Here is a 21,747-nt window from a genome sequence, read left to right on the forward strand (position 1 = left end):
TAAAGTGTAGGACAGCTTTGTTTCCTTATGGAAGCAAGGACAGATGTCAACTGTTGCTTGTCATTGCAAGCAGTATAACTAGCCCAGTGTGCTGTTCATTAGATGCTTGTAACAGCATAAAATAATCATGAAACATTTTGGGCTTTCCTGAGCACTCAGAAATGGTGGTTTTCAGAAAATGCAGAAGGTTACAGAATATTCCTTGGAACAGATTTACTTAGTTGCCATGTGCCCTAGTAGTATCTTAACCTGAAACACAGTACTTAAGCTGAAGTAGTATTGAAATGTAGTAGTTAACCTGAAACATAGTTAATAATTCAAAGATAGGAGCTTGGTGGAATCTGAGGGGTTTCTGGCCTTAGGAACTCTACAAATCTCTACAATGTAGCTGTTGAATTAAATAGTCAGCACTCAGTCTCCTTACGGTGGAAGTTTATAATGCTGTTATCAAAAATGTTTATCTGAAGGTAACTAGCATCCATGTTGAACAGGTTTCCAAAATTAAACTGAGGATGTTGTCGATGTGCATATATCTGTAACTTTAGTGTCTTGAAGGAGCCAGCAAAAATATCAACCACAAAGCATTTAGTATACCATGGAGGTTAGCTGATGAACAGAAATATGAAAAGCTGGCAAGCCGTGAGGGTTTAGAGTGTATCGGCTATAGGTAGAGTATATAATACTTGAACAAGATGGTCCCATTTTATATCCCCATGAAATGGTCATCACATCATTTTATAGGACATTTTTATTGTCTACTGATGCTTCTCATGGTGTTCTGTGGGAAGGGCTTGGGTCACCTACACTGCTCTTAGCAGAGTTCTGTTTTGCAAGACCAAAGTATCAGGTGGCAGACTAAAAAGTCCTCAGGATTTTGATGTTCTGAAGGCCATATGTAAGCATCTGTAAGTCACTCCGGGTAGCTTGCCTCCTTTTCCATGTGTCTTTTTCAGTTGTATGGATACTTCAGTGGAGTAACTACAAAGCTTTTATACGCTGATGTTTCTCATTCTCTCCCTTCACCAAGCATCCTTCCCTTGTGCCATGTGTGGCAGACAATACCTTTGTGGGTCATTATTTCTCGGTAGTTATTTTTTATTATTCCTCCTTTGCCTTTTAATTGTATTCCCAGGCTAATGTTGTCTGAAGATTCTTCATTAGATTTAAGAATTGACTCACAAAACTTTCTTCCATTGACTCCTACGGTTTTTATGGAATTTGTTAACCTAAAGTTCCCCTCTTTCCCCCCTTTTCCTTTGTCTTGTTGAAATGTCTTTCTCCACAGGAACCTGGATAGAAAGAAATAATGTATGAATGTATTTTATTTAGCAGTTTGTGGGAATAATAATAATAAAGTTAAGTCTGGCTTTGTGTTTTCTTTGTGTTGCAGTTCCATTAGAAAAGCTCCCTAATTAATGCTTGTGAATTTAACAATAGGTTTTACTTTACTAGCCTAAAATGTTTTTGGGTATCCATTTGTAGCCTGAGGTGAAACCATATCAGGTTTAATGAACCCTGTAACCCTGAGCTACTCTGGTGGCTGTTGGTTGAACCAGGTATATCAAATTTGAATAGATCTCATGTTAGAAAATACAGAAAATTAGACAGTTTCTGATTGCCATTAAAATAATCTTTCTCTCCTTTCAGTTTCTGTCGTTTTAGAATCTGGAGGAAAACAGTGCGTGGTTGTCTTCTGCCAAAAACATTCACATATATACCATGTTTATCTGAAATACTGATTATCCTTAGCCATTTTTCCCCCTAACAATTATTTGAATAGTAGTGGCCAATATGTTTTCTGTACGTTAGGCTATATTTAAAATTAAGTTGCCTTGAGATAGCGGATACTTATTGGTACTATGTTATAAGCTGTGTAAGCTTAATTTTGTACTACATAGTTTATCCATGTCATTATCAGTACTAGAAACACAGAGTAACCTTTACTTGTTATATATTGAGCATATTGGTAAAAAATACTTTAATGAGTACTTCTGTGATTAGTAGTTGATGAATCAATCCAATGATTTTGGGTCATTTCATCTGTCTGCTTCAGCTCCTTCAAAAGGAGTTTTATAATTTATTCCAGAAATATAATTATTAATCTAAAGTTAGTGCAATTAATCTTTAGTCAGCTTTCACATTTTGAAAATGAAAATGTTTGTCAGAGAATTGTAAGTATTTTTTGTGAAGATTCTTGGATAACAAGAATTATGTTCCTACTAGGCAAAGTATATATTTAACTAGCATACTGTTTCCTCTGGCAAGCTATTTTGATATTGACGTTAAATTAGGTTAGCTAAATTATACATTATGACCAAAGGCAATATAACAAAATACATGTGGAATACATTGAAATACATGTTAGTCCATCAGCTTTGTTGAGAAATATGTCATGGGAGGTAGACAAATAATATTCTGAGTTTATTGCTGCTTTCAGAGTTAATGACCATAATAAAGGTAGTTTAGTTTGCTAGTTATCCATTAGTTTTGTTTTTAATAACTATTTTTTTTATTTGCAAAATGGTCTTCTGCTGAAAGCACATGCTTTTAATTTTTCATCTTCAATTAGCATTACTTTTCAGATTTTTACAAGGGGGGTATAAAGAGTGCTGGTTGAAAAAGTTTGTCTAAATGAATTCAGATGGACAATTCTAAATTTGCCAAAATAGGCTCATGTGAAAAATACCAGATCTCAGTTAGAAACTTAGAGTTATTTATATCATTCTTGTCCCACATAGTTTTGAACTCGGAACATTTTGGCCTGTTGTGACCGTTACCAGGCTGACTTCTGTGTCTTCAACCAGATGGATTATTGTTTAGACCATGGCGTTACAGGTTGAAAGGATAAATTACTGATTGTTGACTTCCTGCTCAATATCAGGTGTTACTCCCTCCCAGATCTTTCCTACGGCATGGAATTTAATTTCTTTGATCCTGTAAAAGAAAAGTAGAAAAGCATACTTTAATTGGAAAAAATGGTTTTACAAATAAAAAGTTTTTTTCATATTTGCATTACTTACAATGCATTTTTTTTGTCTTATAAATATGCTAATCTTTACAAGTTGCGTCTGGTATGACATATGGAATATAATTTTGTTTCAGTTCTTTGACATCAACCTAGTTACTGTTACATGAAAATGTAGGATTGGCAGGGAAAATTAGTATGTTCATTTGACATGATTCTTACAAGACTTTTGAGAAGTATCCAGAGTATTCATCTGTATTATAAGTAGACAGCTGTTTGATGAGGACTTGTAGAGTCTGTTAATTGTATGTTTGTTCCTTTTCAGACAGCATTTCTTTTGGGCCCATTTGGTCTGATGGAAAATCTGCAGATAAATACTTGTGAATAAAAGAACAAAGCTCAGTTAAACATATGTTTATATTTGAAATATTTTTATAAAAAGAGGATATTTACCTCAGAAGTAATTAAGATGATTTTCTTAGGGTGACGGAGCAGTGTCAAGTAAAAAAAAAAAAAAAGACAACAATGCAAAACAAGTTGAAAAGATTGCTTTAAATTGCTCCGTAATTTATCAGTCAAAGCTTAGCCACACATAAGCACAATATTGTATTGGGAAATGAAGCAAAATTAAACAATAAATTCATCTCTTAATTACTATTTTTTTTACTAGCATAGATCCAATGAATGAATAAATAACTGAACTAAATAATCTAAAAAAGCCCAGGGGAAAAAAAAAAAGTTAATTTTGTTGCCATGCTGCTATTTACATGGAATGAGATTATTTATTTATTTTTTAGTTTAGTGTATTCTAACTTTGTGGTTAATCTATCTCGGATCCCCATTTTACATGACTGCACAGAGATAACTTACTTATAAATAAAAAAAACTATGTCAGGTAACTCGGAATAGTCCAGCAGTAACAGTGCAGAGCTTAATTTGGTAACACTTTTCAGCCAGAGAAGTCCCATGTTCTTGACCCTACTCTCAGGGTCATGTTTGCAGTTTAAAATAGAAGTTACAAAAAATCCATAGTCAATATTGGAGGCGGGCATAGGAACCCAAGACTACTCCCTCTCCAGAATTTTCTGCTCAATATTACAAAGAGCTCCAGTCTAGTTTGCGTGTATATGCTTTTACCATTTCTTTTTAATTCAGTGATCCTTCTCTTTGAGTATGTACATGGGACAGCTTCAACTGCATAACAGAAATACTTCCAGCCTTGTCCTGTGGCATCCTGCTACAGGCATTTTTCTGGGAACAGGATACAGGAATTTCAGATTTGAACTCCTTGTGCTGAGGGACATGACCAAACTCACATTTTGATATCCTGGAGATAAAGATGCTGTCCTTGGAAAAACCGGTAGGCCTAGTTTTTTGTGCTGAAAGGCAATTGCAGAACCTAATACCACCTCTGTGCTGGTAAACAAAATGGACCGGGCTTGTGCTCTGCACCGAGGCCACATGGCATGATACAACCATATGTTGCACAGAACATAATATGATACATAATATGATAGAATCCATATATTAAATTCTTTTACCTACCAAAACAAGGTGAACAAATACATGCAAACTGTATGTCGGAAATACGTCCTAGACACACTAACCTGAAGGCATGTTCAGGCACTGTTTGGAAGACTAATAACTAAGAAGTTGTACCCAAACTGCGCAAGCAGATGTCTCAAAGTTAGGTATAGCATAAACCCTTTTGTGAGTCTATCTTATATCTTAAATGTTAGAATATATTAAAAAGAGAGGTGCTTTTATTGTTAAGTACTTTTTGTTCAAATTAGAAGCAATTGGGTTCCGTTATGTGGATACTTCTGCCTTTTCTTACAAACGTTGCTCCATCTTAACAAGAGATAAGCTCATTAAGCCAGGGAATGACAACTATAGGCTGTTTGACTTGACTCTTGGTATTAAAGATTTCTTTGCTAGAAAATGATAATGAAGAACATTTCCAAGAATTAATTTATTACACTTGGTTTTGGAAGGTTGATTTGATTATGATTTTAATTTAGCTAAATTCCATCCCCAAATCATTGAGCAAAGATTCCATACAATTTTATTAAAACTAATGAAATGAATGCTCTGTTTATAGGCCCAATTCAGTACGGTACTTCAGAAAAAGCTTAATTTCAAGTACATGAGAAGTGATATTATTGGTAAGTCAAGCATGCTTTATCTTACTGAAGTTGGATCATCATTTGTATTACAAAAAAACCCCCACTCATTTGATGTCTTTCATGGTGAAAAGTTCTGTAAATTATTCTTTGTAAATGGGAAACATCCTATTAGTCTTGCTTGGCTTTGCTCTAGATTTAAAAAAAAAAAAAAATTAAAAAAAAAGTGAGATTTTGAGTAGTGTGTAGAATTTCTTGTACTTTTGAGCCATTGAGCACAAATGTTACTTGTGCAAAAATGGGCAGGAACATCACTGAAGCTTTTTTTTTTTTTTTTTCTTCCTAAAGGTTTTGCCTCCATAGTAAGAGAGTCTTTTCTTTTTTTACACTGAACTCTCTACTCCAATTTCATCTTAACATGAAGTGATCTGCACTTAGGAGGATACAAACTTCAGCTGATGATAATTAACAGCTATCTAGGGGAACACATAGACTGTTAAGTTGTGGCTGTGGTTCACTTGCCAACTTTGCCTCTCTCAAATGAAGATTAGGTGTGTTACTGTCTAACTGTCAGAGCCTGGAGGACATTAATTCCAAACTGCTTTGATGAGCATCACCTGGCATCTCCACCCCCCCCCACATCCTCTGCCCCCAGAGCCCAATTTAGCCTCAGGGCTGGTGGCATAGTCCTTGTCTGAGCTCTGCTGTGGATGTTCCTTGCATCAGGCCTTTGGGTAGGTGACTTGTCCCCTTGGCTGTGTTGTTTGTGTCTGGTTAGTGCTGTTTCTGGCTGCATCAGCTTTTGTTTCTGAGGGGGCTCTCTGGGTATTGTTGTCTCATGGCTTGGTTAGAATTATCAGTGGGTTCTCCTACCTGCACCTGCATCTGCCTGCTGTGCCCCTGTGCTGGGGGCTTGCAGCCAGCGCTGGGGGGGTGCTGCTTGTGCTGGGGTTGCCCTTGCATCCTGGCTTGTTTTCCATTTAGGAAGAGCCAGCCCTTGGTGCTGCCTGTTGCTACTGAATATTCAGCATCCTGCTCCTGGATGAGTACCACAACGACCAGACTTTCTTAGTATCGTTGACCAATAGTTTTGTTCCTGTCCTCTTGCCTCAGTGGCAGGAACAGCAAACGCAGCTCTGTGGCACGGCTGTGGTTTCCTGGTACCAGTACGCCTTTCCAGCCACTCACCTCCACTCTTCAACCTCTTGGTTGTTGGTCCTTCTTGCCCGCCTTCCCTCGGGATCGTGATCTTCCCTAGTAATGCCTTCTTTATCATTGCTTTAAGGTTATAAGACTTGTCTGATCATCTGCTGCTCTGTGGCTGAATTAAATATGCTTGATTTTGAGTGTGTTTTCAAAAGGTAAACTAACTAAAATGCAGTGAAAAGGTAAAAGGGTGAGTGGGGGGTGGCTAGAAGGGTGGTTTTGAGGTTCAGCATTATATTCTCCTGGGCTATGGCAGGATCAGTCATACTAGTATGATTCTTGACAGATATTTATTTCATGTTCTTTCTAAACCCTTCAGTAAGGGAGATTGCAGAGGCTCTGTTGTCAGTCTCTTCACTACTTAACTATGCAAGTTGCAAAGACTATTTTCCTGAGCTCAGAGTCTAATTACTTTTGTTGCTACTAGTACTCTAGATTGCTCAAGTAGATGGTATTTCAGATACCTGCTATACAAAATCCTTTTCCATTTCATGGTTTTGATGACCTAGTGCTTCTTGAATTGAAATTTGAAGAGAATTGCGATATTGTTTATTAGTAAAGTAAGTGAAAATCCAAAATGTGTCCTCAATAGATTGTTCAGCCAAGTTTTGGGAAGTCATGAGAGTGCTGTAGAGGAGTTAACAATTAGGACTTTGGTTAATTAAAAGAAAAAAAGGCAAGACTTCCTGTAATCTTGTACATCTGCAGCCTTCTGCCAGAGAGGGGGTGATGAAGTTTTATACTCTTTTCAGAGTTGAATCTTTTCAGTCTGATGTGTTTTGTGTATGTAAAGTACTAGAACATCACTCTCCTTTCAGGGATCAGAAATCAGAATCCTTCAGTTCTGAACTCATGTGCTGAAAAGCATCAGCCTGCCCTGCCCGTGGCAGGGGGCACTTAAGAGAAAGTTCAGCAGGGAAGGAAATAACAATTTTCTTTATGGTGATATTGAGATGTAAAGCTGAAAATTTTAAAGTGTTCTACTTTTTCTGTCTTCTGGAAAGTGAAGTTTGCAGCCCAGCTATATGGTCAATGTATTGAATTGTAAATAATGTAGGAGATTTTAGTGTTCAATGCAAATTTTGCCCAAGCCATGCTTCCTATTTCAATGTTTTGTTACCTGTAGGGTTTAGTACAACCCCCGCCCGGAAGTAATTTTTTTGTTAAATAGCTGGTTTTACGTTCTCCAAAGAAAGCTGTTTGGAGAAGGGCTGGAGTCTTCATTTAAGGAGACATCAGAAAGCCAGAGAACCAAGATAAGTTTGGAATCCTACATTCTAGAGAACACTCAAGAGTAGGAGGAAGGTTCAAGGGAACTAGCAAATGGATGATCATTGTTTGCTTGTGTATTCATATTTCATACCTTCCTTAATGTGGCTGTTCCTCAGCTGGGAAGTTGTTTTGTGCTTTAGTTCTCAATTTAAGCTAGAGGATGCGAGCCGTATGTTGGAATGCCCCTGGGTTTGGAGCTCGGTGTGCGCGTTGTGTTGGTGTGCGTGCCATTCACCGCCCATCCGAGGGGCTAGGCTGCGAGCCCCGCACTCGCACTTCTGCTAAAGGCACTCAGAAGTCCTGAAACTGTCAAAAGAAAACGCACAGTTACTAGTTGTAGGAAGCCCGAAAAGCATCCGAGGCGGCGGCGCGATGGGTGCCGGCCGGGGGAAGCCGGAGCGGGCCCTGCCCGGAGCCGGCGGGGGGACGTGGCCGTGCTGCGGCCGGCAGCGCCACCAGAGGGCGCCCGAGGCCCGGGCGGGCCGCGCAGGCGGGCTGACATGGCGGCCTCGGAGCTGGGCCCCGCGGCCTGCGCCCTGCCTCGGGGAGCTCCGGGGCGCCTTCCCCTCCAGGGACGGGTCGTAGGGGCTGGAGTGCAGCCCAGGGGGAGGCAGGGCCCTTCCACGTAACTACGGAAGGGTGTTCTGGTTGATAACTATGCACCGCACGGCAGAAATACGAGGCTGTGCTTAAAGTTAGGGAGATGAAGGGTTTTGTGTAGTTTGTGTGAATAAGAACTTAAAATCTGAAAGAGGTCTCTTAAGATAATTTCTTCTTTTTTGAACTATGAAATGTATCCATCTTTTACCTTTGGTCCAAGAGCAGTATAGACTAATCCAACACATGAACCAAGGTAAATGATTTCCATCATAAAATAACTTTTTAATTGAGGAATGTGTAACCTGTTGAAGGACTTGATGCGGTAGGAACTACAGAAAATTATCTTGGTTACTTGGTAGTTTGTTGGCTGTCCAGCAACCTTGAGAGAAAAGGGTCCCCAGAAAATGGCCTTTATGTTTCAAAGGCAATAACATTTCAGGCAAGTTGCTCCACTACATCCACTATACAGCTGAGGTCCCAGTAACTTCATCAGGGTCAGAGTTTTATTGCAACTTGGCTTTTCTATTTTCCTTCATACATTTCTGACAGTTCGGATGAAACACACTGAAGGATATGGTTTATTTGCCTGCCTACGGGTGTCAAAATGAGCAAAGGTGCACTTGGAAAAGTGAAGCTCAATTAGTTGAAGATTTTTTTTTTTTTATTGATGGGCATCGAAGCTGTGACTGAGAGAACCAACCATGAGAACTTGTGTATTTATCTGAAGTGTTTCTGAAGATTGAGAAGAAGCATTGCCAGAGACATGACTAATCCCCAGTCAGAGTGTGCACAAATGTGCACACATACAGCAAGTTAAAGCATTTGTCAGGATAAACAGTTGCAGCATCAAACAGCTTTGCTTCATTTGTACATAAACATTTTAATTATCATAATGACATCAGGTAGCTTTAATAAGATTTACCTTTATATTAAAATACTTAGAAATATATATATTTCAAACTGTAATATGTGGAATGCTTAAATAAATCTACTTTTCTCACGTTTAAGACAAAAACAATTTAGAAGCCTTCAATTCAAAAAAGAAAAAAAAAGAAATACATTGTTTTTTAAGCAATAACATTACAGTGCTTATGAAGGCCCTTGTTTTCAGTAAGTATTGTGTTTGATATTTAACCTCAGAGGTTTTCCTGTCTACAGCAAGAGAAGAGACGAAGAAAGCCTGTGTTGGTGGTCAAGTTTTTAATAATACCTCTCTTTGCCTTGTATCGACTTAAATTATCAGATCTCCTGTACTCTCTAGTTGAGTAGAATGTCTCTGAAAAGCAGAAAAGGTTTTTTTTATTATGGAATAGCAGTTGAACCTTAGACAAAAGTTAAATAAAACTTGTTCAATGCTATTGTTTTGCTGTGCTTAACCTCATCGTTTCTGCAGTAGACTTGTAATGTGCAGCAAAAGGTCTTTTGAAGTATTGCATAGCAAAACACATTCCATACATCGGTCTTTGAGAACTTAAAATGTTGTATATAGCATAGTTTCTTTTCCTGAAATCTGGCTATTCCCCAAACAAGAGAAGGTATGACATTTTCTGTACAAGGAACTGATGCAGTAAGGCTGTTCTCCACATAGCTATATACAAAATGGCTGGGCATGTTTTCAGTGCATCTGTCATCTAGCAGAAGTTAGGTGACTTCATTTATAAATTTATTAGAGCTTAGGCATGTGGTTTACATCCAGTTGTAAATGTTAGGTAAGGGACTGATGTTAGAGCCATACTTAGGAAGATTCAGCCTCCTGGCTAGACAAGTAATTAGTACATTATGTGTGGGCTGGTTTTGGTCTGTTTCAGATGACACCTCAATTTTTTTTTTTTTACATAACTTGTTACCGTTGTGATAATAACTCTTTATACAGCTTCTGTTTGGGTCAGATTTGTCAAGGGTTAACCTGACGTGTTGGAAGTATGATGGCTCTAGTTGCTGCTTATGGGAATTCCGAAGAGTTACCATGAGGGTATAATTTTCCAGCCTCTGTGTTCTCCTCTTTTACTTCTGAAGTGGTAAAGGGCGAACAGCATTTCTACTTGGTTTCAGGAAAGCAATGTGCGACAGCAAGACTTCAATGTTTTTTTTTTGAAGTGTTAATTGAATTGAATTCTTTTACCTTCCTGATTAAGGAAAAGGTTACTAATACAAGTCTGGTGTTAGTGATGCAGAGGTGATTCATGTACCGGCATTCTGAATTTTTACTTCTTGGTTCTGAAACTGACTGTCACACCTAAAGAAGCTCTGCTATTTGCCTTGCTTATCCCCCTCTAAATATCTTGCATCTGGTGACAGACAACATTCCATGGAGTTGAATTCAGTATCTCAGCTGCATGTTCTGCTCTGCCTCTTTTTATCTTATCTTTGAGTATTATGGTGGTGTGTGACCACTGAACAATTTGTCATGAATTGACAAAAAAAAAAAAAACTCTTGAAATCTGAGTGCAATACACAATTAGTGTGCATTAGAATTTGGAACTGTGATGTATAGAAAAGCATTATTTAGTGAAGAACTAAGATTGAGCAATTCAACATCATATACTTCCTCTTTTTTTTTTAAGTTAACAGTATATTTTTTTTAATCCCAATAACTTTGTTTTGTCATCTAGTTCTGTTGTTTGTTTAACCTCATATAAGCTTCCTATCTTTTATGTACTGGACATCAAGTGTGAAACTGGCAGTATTAATGAAGTGCAAAAGCTAATTTACTATATTTTGTCTGAATTTAGCCTGGCGCCCACTCAAGTGAGGAATTAATCTTGGATATATGATGGTATATAATGGTATTGCGCTTGGGAGCAGTGCAGTTACATATCTCTTTTATTTAATTATCATGTCAAAGAGGAGAGCAGTCTCCCTTTTCATGTGGTGTAGTAAGGTTATGTCTTGAGTTTTCCGTGCATACAAAATGGAGCATAATTTTACTGTAGGATTGAGAAATCAGGGGACAGAGCACATATAGTGTTGGAGCAATGTGAAATTAAATTTTTCAATACAAAAATTTCCACTTGCTATTTGAAGATGGAGAGGAGCTGATAAAAGTTTATTGTAATGCCAAGGATGCAGAAGTGAAGATAAGAGACAGTCTAGAAGAGCATAATAGCTTGTAACTAAAGGGGGAGGGAAAGATAAGGAAAGAGACTTGGTTCATAGGTCTGGGATCTTTTCCATATTGCCTGTTCATTTTGTGTTAACAGTAAGTGTCCTCTCAAACTGATTGGGACAATGTATTGGAATGAGCACTAGTCAAAATGTCCTGTATAAAAATAATTGGCTAAATAACATGTTGCATGCTTAACAGCTGTTTATTTGCCTACAATTAATATTTGTAAGAATTATTATTTTTTTTAATGTACAAGTTGTTGCTAATTGTGTGTGTGGGGAACTCAGCTTCAGGAATGCCACCAGACTTTTAAAATAATGCTTCCCAACACTTTGTTCCAGAGTTCAGATGGACAGCTAATCTGTGTTGAGGTCCTTCAAAAAATATGCAGAATAATGCTGTACAATATCTCTACTCTTTATTCTGTTAAATCCTGCTTTAAATTGTTTGGACGGCGAAGAAACGTGGGGGGAAATTAATTTTACTGGTGCTTTCTATTTCCCCATTTCCTGCAAACATCCATGGTAGTCACACCACTACTTATTCCTGTGCTATAGGTGACTTTTCTTGTTGTTGTTGTTACATGACAACTACCCTTTTAGTTTAGTTCAATTTAAGAGTTAATTTTGATAACTGGAAAACTCTTGTGCTGATAAATGATGTGATGCGTTTCATTCTTACTTGACTAATCACTGATTAAAGGTGAAGGATTTTACAACTTTCACATTTCAAGACTGTCCTGAAGACCAGATGGGGCAGTGGGTTAACTGTGCTATTAGATCACAGGAATGGTTATGCATATGCTTGTGATATCAGTATTTATCAGTTATAGACCTAAGGGAGTCAGTGTGTTTGCTGAAGACCAAGTGGCAGTGCTGGATGAGAAGCTGAACCCTTCCCAGCTGCAAGAAGTAATCTCCAGCCTTTTGGCCCTCTTGTACAAGGAGGTTGGTGTGCACTTAAACAACCTAAACAGTGGTCCTGGAAGAAGTTCTTTGCTCAAGTTCGTGATTCATTGCAGTTGTGTGTGTAAAAGAAAATAGAAATCATAGGTAGAAGAAAGAAATGGTCGTGGGGCAATACGGCTATATCCCTGGCAGGAAGTTATTTGGAAAAAGAAGCTAATTTCTAATTAGAGAGACTGAAGCTCTAAATGAGGACTGCAGTTTCTTTGTTCTGCTCAAGAAGAAGATACTTGATGTGTATATATGCTGTTCTTATAAATAGACAATTGCTTCACAAACGTATCTGACTCATCTCAACAACTTCTTCCTGCAACCAGAAACAACAAGGCAAGGAATACCCAACCATACAGGAAAAGGGGGCAGCTATGTACTCTTTGAGCAAACATCCACTTCAGAAGAAAGTAAGTTTGTTGTGATTTACTAAGTATCATAGTTTCCTTTAGTAAGTAACCTAGTTTCCTCAGACTGACGCTGTCTGACATAGCTTCAGAACTCAGGAATCAAAGAATATGCAATGTCCTGATATAAAGATTTATAAATCTGTAGAAAAATGTCGAACTTTATTCTCACTAACAAGCAGAGAAAGATTTGAATTCTTCTACTGTCCTTAACAACAAATCTTGCAATAGCTTTTTAGCTAGGTAACCTACAGTTCTGCAAACTGGTAGGCAAAAATAACAGCTCATTTAGGTGAGTTTTGACTTCTGATGCTGAAACAGATGAAGTGTTACTTAGTTCGAAGCTTAATTGTGTTGTGAATACATGAGATATGGGAAAGCACTTGAGGTAGTGATTGCATAGATAAAACGCAGTTGCAAGCCCCTTTTCTCATTTCATAACCTTTTTGGTCACAAGGTATCCTTAGGCAGTTCAGACTAAGCGAAGGAGCTCTTAGTTTGGATGTTAGGAGAAATTTCATTACTCAAAGGGTTGTGTGGTATTGGAACAGGCTGCCCAGGGAAGTCACCATCCCTGGAGGTCTTCAAGAAATATGTAGAACTTAGTAGCATGGTTTAGTGGTGGACTAAAGTACTAGATTAAGGGTTGGACTAGGTGATTTTAGAGGCTTTTTCTAACTTGAATGATTCTATGATTAGTACCCTATTTAATGATAACTGAAACAGTAGAAGACACTGCCTGGAGTACAAGCCTATGGGTCTGGGTTAGTTTGAGAGCCAAACTTTGTGTATTTGTTTTTTTTTTTTCTGGAACCTGGAAGACTTTGCACACTATTGAATTTTAAAAAGATAGGGCAAAAGATAGACTTAGTTCAGTCTTAAAGCTAGTGAACTGTAACAAATGAGAATAGCTAGGCTTTGTACACCCAGTGTTCAAGATCTTCAGAAGACACGGGAGTTTATTGCATCCTCTATGTTGAAATGTTCCCTACTACATAAGTAAACATCTTCCCCATCTGCTCTCTCAGAAAGATGATGAAATATAAAGTCAAAAATAATAAAAACAATGCCATTTATTTAAAGATGCTTAGGAATGTGTATATAATTTACTATTCTGTACTCTTTTGAGTTGGTCTGAACAGTAGTTGTAATGCTGGGGGGGAGGGAGGGAATAGAAGGCAAAACCTTGGGGGGGGGGGGGGTAAACAACACAAATGTCCACAAGCAGTATTCTGATAGTAATCACATAACATGTCACTTCTAACACTTTTTATAAGTTTTCTATTTAGTTTATTCTTTCACATCAGAATTGTTATTAAAATATCATACTTAGATCATTCATTTCTTAGGACCATTCACAGCAGTGCTGGTAGTAATCAAACAACAATACATTTTGTATTGACCCTTTTTAATATAATTACTATATTCCATGAGTCAAGTTGCAAAACTGGTAACCCTTAAAAATAGTATCCAATAGAAAAGTTAAGGAAAGCATCAGTTTCAAACTGAAAACAAAGTTTGTTTTGCATGGCTTCCAAAGGTGTTGCTTGATAGCCTAGTCATTAGAAGAGTACATCGGTTTCCTCAGTGCATGGGTTTTGTGAAATGTTATTTTTCACCATGGGAATTATCAGACAGAGCTGCATTCCAGACAGCTGGGCAGATGGTTCTTTCTTTTCAAACTGGGTTGTGGCAACAAAGAGAGACAGCTATACAAATGTTAACCCCTAAGGGATAGAAAAATCTCTGTCAGTCCCTTCCACCCCTATACTGCATGTTTGAAAAGAAAAGCAAAATGGCAAATTAGACCTAATTACCGAACAGTATTCTATTTTTAGAAATGTAAGTTTCCAAACATAGCCTTAAAAACCAACAACTGTTTAGAAATATTAGGCAGTTGATTACCTGTCGTTTAACATGTAGGTAATGAAGTACAAAACCTCAAATTGCCTTAGGTCAAGTATGCATCAATTGCAGCATCAAAAAAATGCTAATATATATGTAAGAGAGGCAGTTCATAACAGTGCAAATCTGTTTTGTGCCTGGGCTGTAAATATTTTCTGGTTATAATTAATTTGATCTTATATAAATTAATTCAATCTTATATATTTACTAAGGTGGGAAGTTTGAAGCCTATTGCCTAAAAATAATTACTTTAAGAATTAGTCATTAAAAACTAAGAATCTTGGAAAAAAATGTACCAAGAATTACAGAATATACCTTTGAGTGTCAGGATTTAGTTTTATTTGTAAGACTATAATTTAAAAATGGCAATTTCATTCTTTGAAATTTTTTGGCCTTTAAGATGTTTCAGATTTTGTTTTGTTTCCATTCTAATGAACGTTATCATTGTTCCTAGTTTAGAGAATACAAAAAAAAATGGTAGAATTTAGAAATGTAGTCTGAAGAATCTGAAGAGTTTTTTTTGATTTTTATTTGTGGCTAAATTCCTATCTCACTGGAGTTCCTCTGAATTTTGTTATTTATTTAAACAGGGCAGATAATCTTTAACGTTCCCCCGCATATGTGCCTACAGCACCTATATGTTTATATCGGAAATGCTAATAAGAAATGTGGAGTTGAAGAAGTAGGAACAAAAAAAAATATATTGAGAACAGAGTTTGAGAATCTGGGATATTTCAGAACACTTAAACCCTACACTAGTAACTGAGTTTCACGGAATGATGTCTGTGCGTTTTGAGGTCACAGGATAACTTACTCCATCACAAGTACTAACTTCAGTTTGTGCTTGTGCTTCTTCCCTGTGCATATGTTGATTTTTGTCTCTTTAAGACTATGAATATTGGCCCAACAATAACAGACTGAGAAACTCTAGGAATCTGTTTTTTCCAGAATGAGGCAAAACTTCAGAAGTCAGAATAAAATAGAGAGCACTTAGAGTTGGATGGTATTGCAGTCATGCTTCCTTGGTTTTCATTTCATTTGAGAGATATCAGTCTTATTACTATGCTAGTTGTCTGATAATAAGAATTCCATATATTAGCCTATTCAATTTCCACTTTCTACATCTCCTATAGCAATTGCATATTCATTCAAATTTTTGAAAGATAGACTTTGCAGGGTGGAGAAGTTATTTTTGTATTCAGATGCTCATGTCATAATTTACTTCTTGAAATGTTTCTAATCTAAACTTAAACCCTGAACTTTTAAAACAAAAGTTATGTTGATGAAGAAAGTTGACGCTTCATTTGTTTGCAGTGTTCAATTAATTGAAAGTATAAATCTTTGACTTATGCTGCTTCTGTCACTTTGGATTTAGCTATTTAGCTCAGAAATAAATAAGGAAGACTGTAGGTGTTGTGAAGCTTAAAAATAGCTGCGGCTAGCTATTCTAGGTTAATTCACAGTAAAAAGCTAAATTTAAAATGCTAAAAAAAATAAGATGGTATGGATAAATTGCAAAGTAAGCTTATGTAAATGTTACTTACTGTTAGTATGATGGAGGAGGGTTTATTGTTGGAATTAATGATTTGGATAGAAGCTCAAGTTATGTATAGATGCAATAAAGATTTTTTGAAAGACAAAATCTAGTTAAAACCTTATTTACAGAAAACTGAAGAACACAACTGACTTCTAGTTTTAGCTTTATGTTGGTTAGTTTAAATTTCATCCTTACTCTTGTTTTAATGCTTCGTTTAAGTTTTCTCTCTTTTTATTGCGCTTTTTTCACTGTTATTATCACAAATATTTTTTTCCCTTTTTTTTTGTTTCTGGATTCCGCTAGCCTTGATAACAGCTATAGTACCCTTAGTCCCTCTAAAAGTTAATATATGAATTATAATGTGCTAGTAATTCAAGATGACGGGTAGAATGTGAAATCCAGGCAATTAAATGCAAGAAACATTCTGTATTGCTAACGTTCCTCTACAGTGCTTGCTTTACACCTCACTTCTTAGCCTCATGACTGTATAGCACAGGAGGTAATCCTGTAGCGTTTGGGTGGTTTGGATGTCCCAGCTGCATCATGTGTGATGTGTAGCCCTGGGATTGCTCAGTCAGCTCGTGGATAATCTAAATTCCAAGTTTTTCAAGAAAGTGAACCAACGCAGAGTACTGAGGCTTGGATTCACCTGGGGCCTGTCCACAGGTGGTCTTTGTGGGTTTCACAGCCTTTAATATTTGACTGATATGTTTTCTTCTTACCAGACATTTTTACCTTGGGTGGAGTGGCACCTGTCCCCACTAGAACTCTATAACCCTCAGTAAAATCTCTGTAAAACTTCCCTCCTTTGCTAAGCGTGGATGGTCCACAGGCTGGCACCGCAGCTCACCACAGCTGTAATTGTGCACTGGGGCTGAAAGCACACACCAGAACTGGACGTTTTCCGCACCCATGCGGTTACTCTTTCAACAGCTCTATCCTTAATAGCCTCTTGGTTATTTCACCTTGATAAATTATTGGTTTTGGTGGTGGTGACTTTTTTTTAAGTGTAGTCTCTTTTCTGCTCCAAAACAAACTTGAACACTTGCTTATCTTGCATCGGAATGGGTCTGGGCAGACCAGGCCATGCATTAGCTCTGAGATGATGCAAATGCTCTGCCACCATTCCAATTCTTGCTGCAATTCTAATAGTCCCATCAGAATACAAAGAACAGGAAGAGGAGGAACACCTAAGGAGGCTAAAACACTTTCTCAGATGCTTTTCTTTCAGATGGTCAAAAATTGCCTCTGACAAGATGATATATGGGGGTAAATATAAGTGATTGTTGTGTACACTGTTACCGCAGTAGTTACTGTACTTTTTTAATTTGCGTATTTTTAATTTACTTTTGGAGAAAATGAATCTGAAGTGTTCCATCAGCTCATTTCCAATTTTATTTGGTTATGTTAGTTACAACTGAGAATTCATATTTAATGTAAGACACATCATAAATACTAATAGATTTGTTCTGCTAGCAAATATTTCAAATCAAAGTGTTTGAGTTTTGGATGTGATTATATTCTCTCTTGAATACGTAGGAACAATTATGTGTTATTCCATTTGAAACACTGCAGAAATTCAAGTATGAATAAAATAGACTTAATGTAATATCAAACATATTATAGAGAAGTATTTTATTTAAAAAAAAAAAACACCTGCAGTGTTAAATAATTTTAATGATCAGTGAATCTTTGATTGTTTTGGACACTGCTGCTTAACTGTTTTTATTTAGACAGCCAATTTGACATTATTTTTGCCTGCCTGCTCATTTTTTATTGCAAAAATAATTTCTGCAAACTTCTTGTCAGCATGTTTTGATAATACATTCTGAATTTGATTTAACTCATGGTAGCAGTAACTAGTAGCTAGCCTTTTCTTTTGCTCTCCCATTTTCAGTCAATTTTCTTCTTTATATATAGTAGATCTGTTGGCTGTGAAAGTGCCTCTTTAAGATGGAATTGTCAGCTTGCTTACACTTGATCTTTTCCTCTCCTGGCCTTGGCCTACAGTAAAGTAATCTCAGATGAAATGACACCGGATAGTATTCTTTACGTATTTATGTTTTTCATTTCTGATTTCTGCAGTGTTTTTTATGCTCTAATGCTGCAAATCTGTGAATTGCTCCTGTTTCTGTTGAAGTAGAATTTAGGCTAAGTTTCTGGTGAAATTAGTTGGGGCAGGGCAGTGTATAGAAATTGGAGTAGCTTTCTCTACCTGGAAGAATAACTTCAGCACCTGTAGCAATTACTAAGTATAGTGCCTTCTGAAAGAAAGAAAGCACAAGCATCTGCTTTCTAGATGATCTTCAGACTCTTTGCTCTCTAACCTTTCACTTGTCTTCAAGTGTTCCCTACTACAAGCCATAGTTTCTTCTTTTTACTGTGTGATGGTTACCAAGAGTGTCTTTGATTTCTTTGTTATATCCTAAAACATTAAAAAGTAGTGCACGTTGTTGAATAGAGAAAGTGGAGAACTGGTCCTAAATTGTGCTGCACAGTGGCCTACAAAGGGGTGGTTAGAGTTATGAGCAAGGCGGTGGTGGGGTGTGTGGTGGTATGGTTGTATGCTTGCTGCACTGAAGAGAAAACATGAACCTCTGTTTTCCTGGCTGTCAGTGCTGGGGCAAACTGTTCCACGATGCCTATATCTGGTTTGGGTAACTCTCTGTAAGCTTCTGATTCTTGATTTTTGAGACCCCATTATAAGAGCTTACCCTTAACTTCACTCAAATAAATAGAAATGCTCTTCTTGAATCACTTTGATTTGTGGTTCACAATCCAGTTAGAAACCAATTGGAAATGATAACAGAGTTTTTATTTCAGACCTCTAGTTAAAAATAATGAGTAGTTCAACTTACATTCTTTTGATACATGTATGCGGTGTTTTTTTAATAAAAAGGTTGAGTATTGTAGCAGCGAATGATGGCTGATTGTACTGTGCAATAGAACTTCAATCTGTTTTTTTTCCCCATTTGAGAACAATGCAGAATTAGGACTGTTGCTTAGAAAAGTTTATAGTATACTTCTGAATGGGGGAAAATGTAGTTCACCTGGCGACTGCTGGCTTCTGGGGAGAAGGCTTGGCCTGCAACCAAGCCAGTGTGTTGTATTTCATCCGACTCTTTGCAACTGGGAAAGCGCTAATGAAAGATTTTTCCAGTACCTTTAGTTTTCTGTAATCAAGTTGTCATATAGACATCTTATCTTTATTTGGATAACTTAATATTAAATCTCCTTTTTCTTGTGCTGCTTTATTTAGTACTCTTGGAGTTTCTAGAGATGGTGAGCTACCTTTTTCATTGTAAACAGATTGAACCTTGATAAATATAAAGGGAGATCAATGTTTTTTAATTAAAAAAAATGAACTGTAAAGAAAAAAATACACGAAATTCCCACTGAAAGAATAGCAACTTCTTGGATGAGGGAGAGTTTTCACTAGGGTTGTTCTCATTTGTTGCATCTAAAATTAGGGATCTAGAAAAAAACTCAAGACTCAGCTACGTTTCAAGAAATATTTTTTACCTGCTGTTAGCGTAAGTTTATGGAAGCTCACATGTACAACGTGTACATTCAAAACTCTTTAAATTCCCAAAATTGGTCAGCTATGAATGGCTTTCAAGAGGATCCAAAATGTTAAACATCAGAGATGCTGACAGACAAAATTGTTCATCTAAAACCTGGGTCTTAAATTAAATTTTGAGAATCTTGTTGCTTTGAGATGCTTTTTTTTTTTTAAGTTATGTCATGGGTGTGAATTTTCCATATAAGTGCCTTTTCCCCTTTTTTAACTTTTAATGATGGAGAAGAAAGTATGGAAATCCTTGTAGTTTACCACTTCAGTAAGTGAGGTAAACCTTATTCTCTTGTGCAAATGTCATCTTGTGCTAAATTTCTAGAGTTTTGACATTACCCAGAGAGAAACGCTTTTGGGGATAAAATTTTCCTACTTCGGCCTGTCTTCTGAAATGTTAATGGTAAAAGCAAGACTGTTTCTGAGCAACAGTTGACCTCTTAAAAATACAGCTGCTTGGGAAAAAAAATACCCAATAAAAGCATCTTGTGGAGGGGCTAGACGCATCAGAAAATACCACTGGAGTAAGAGAAAATGTCAGTTCTAATAGCACTTTGGTTTTACTGGCTCCAGGTCCCTATATTTGCTTCTGAAGTCTTATGCTGAATGATGGAGGCACTGGATGAGAACGTGAATATTGCACTAAGGTGTTCATTCCCGGAATGAATAGCTTCTGGTTATGTTCTTTGAGGGCATGTGTTTCTCAACTATGAATCTATGCAGCATTCTGGTTTATCCGTAGATAACGAATCTGAACACTGCATGTTGCCCTTCTTTGGAAGCTTCATAATGTTTCAGCTTTGGAAAAAAAAATAAAGAAAATAGTAAGCATGCAAGCAAGTCTAAGGAGAAATCAACATAAGCTAAAAGGAGATAATGTAGAAGCTTAGGCAAAGAAGTTCAGAATGTGTCATTAGAGATCTTCCTTTCTTTGAAAAGCCTTTTATTTGAGAGCAGTACTGCAGAAATTGAGTTCTCAATGAATACACTGATGGCAAAAAGTTGATTTTGTTGTAGTTAATATTTAAAATCACACATTTCAAAATGAAGATACTTGCTTTACTCAAGTAACAAAATTAGATAAAACTGGTAAGTCTTAGCAAAAGATACGATGATATTTGCAGAGAGAAGGCTTTTCTCAGAAGAAAGCAATCTGACAAGAAAATTAATTCATCCCAGAGAAGGAATCATGAGACACTGGCAGCAAAGTGCCTCGAAAAAGTGAGATCTTGAAGACGCTTCATTTGCAGGCAGTGAATCTATTCAACTAGGCTGAGTGCTTTGTTCTTGCAATCAGAACAGTCCTTAGAAGAAGCTAAGTAGAAAGGAGAAATTCACCAAGTAGGGAACAATCTTGCTAGGTGAAGTCTTTCTCCTTTCTGAAGTGCTTGAGTGTACAGTCAGGGAGAGAATAGTCCAAGAAATAGATTTTTGAACAACAGAAAAACAGGAAAGCTGTCTGAATTCCCTAGCTGTTTCTCCCACCTCTCATTCCTTTCCATTAGTTCAGTAGAAGACAGGCATAAACTCTCAAGTGCAGAATTTCATTAAGCTTGTTTGTGCCAAGTAGAAGCTCAACACCTTGGTAGAACACGTGCAAACATCATCGGTCAACAAGGAATTGCAAACACAATGATGTATCCTGAGTTCTATGAACTGTAGTATCTCGCCTCGTTTAGGAGTTGAGTGCTGCTGGTCTTTAAACCTAAAGTAAAATGAAGCTGTGTAGCCAAAAAGAATAATGTTAGACGTCATTTGATTTGCCAGGGTTGTAAGATTTGATTCAAGCCCTGTTGTACTGTATGAATCTGATTACTTGAAGGTGACACCAAATACGTGATATTTTGCTACATGTGAGTGTCATTTAGTCTTATGTTGGTATAACTTAACTGATTTGAGGACATCAATTTTTATCTAAAGGTGCAAGAAGGGGGGGGAAATGTTTGAGTTTAGTACAATCACACTAAAACTATTAAACATTTTTATAGAATTTAGTGATTATGGATTCATAGGAGTATAAAGTTGCTGATTTCTACCTGCTGGCATTGTACTTTGTATTCTAAGGTAATAAGGAAATAGGCTTTCTGCCTTAACATTCT

General features: G+C 37.0%; 1 protein-coding gene across 6 annotated transcripts in view; it reads left to right on the forward strand.

The window, feature by feature from the left end:
* Window positions 1–21,747, forward strand: part of SDK1 (sidekick cell adhesion molecule 1) — a 393,578-nt gene that overhangs the window by 17,270 nt on the left and 354,561 nt on the right. For 3 of the 6 annotated variants that reach the window (XM_080556193.1, XM_080556194.1, XM_080556199.1), the window contains one exon: window positions 12,555–12,638. The exons of 2 other annotated variants lie outside the window; for them this stretch is intronic. In XM_080556193.1, coding sequence (XP_080412319.1) covers window positions 12,555–12,638 — 84 coding nt within the window. Of the gene's footprint in view, window positions 1–5,676; window positions 5,823–12,554; window positions 12,639–21,747 lie in introns of those variants that run through there. One more of the 6 variants, XM_080556198.1, reaches the window with a different exon arrangement.

Source organism: Anser brachyrhynchus (assembly GCF_964034855.1).
Source record: "Anser brachyrhynchus genome assembly, chromosome: 15".
Classification (NCBI taxonomy): domain Eukaryota; kingdom Metazoa; phylum Chordata; class Aves; order Anseriformes; family Anatidae; genus Anser; species Anser brachyrhynchus.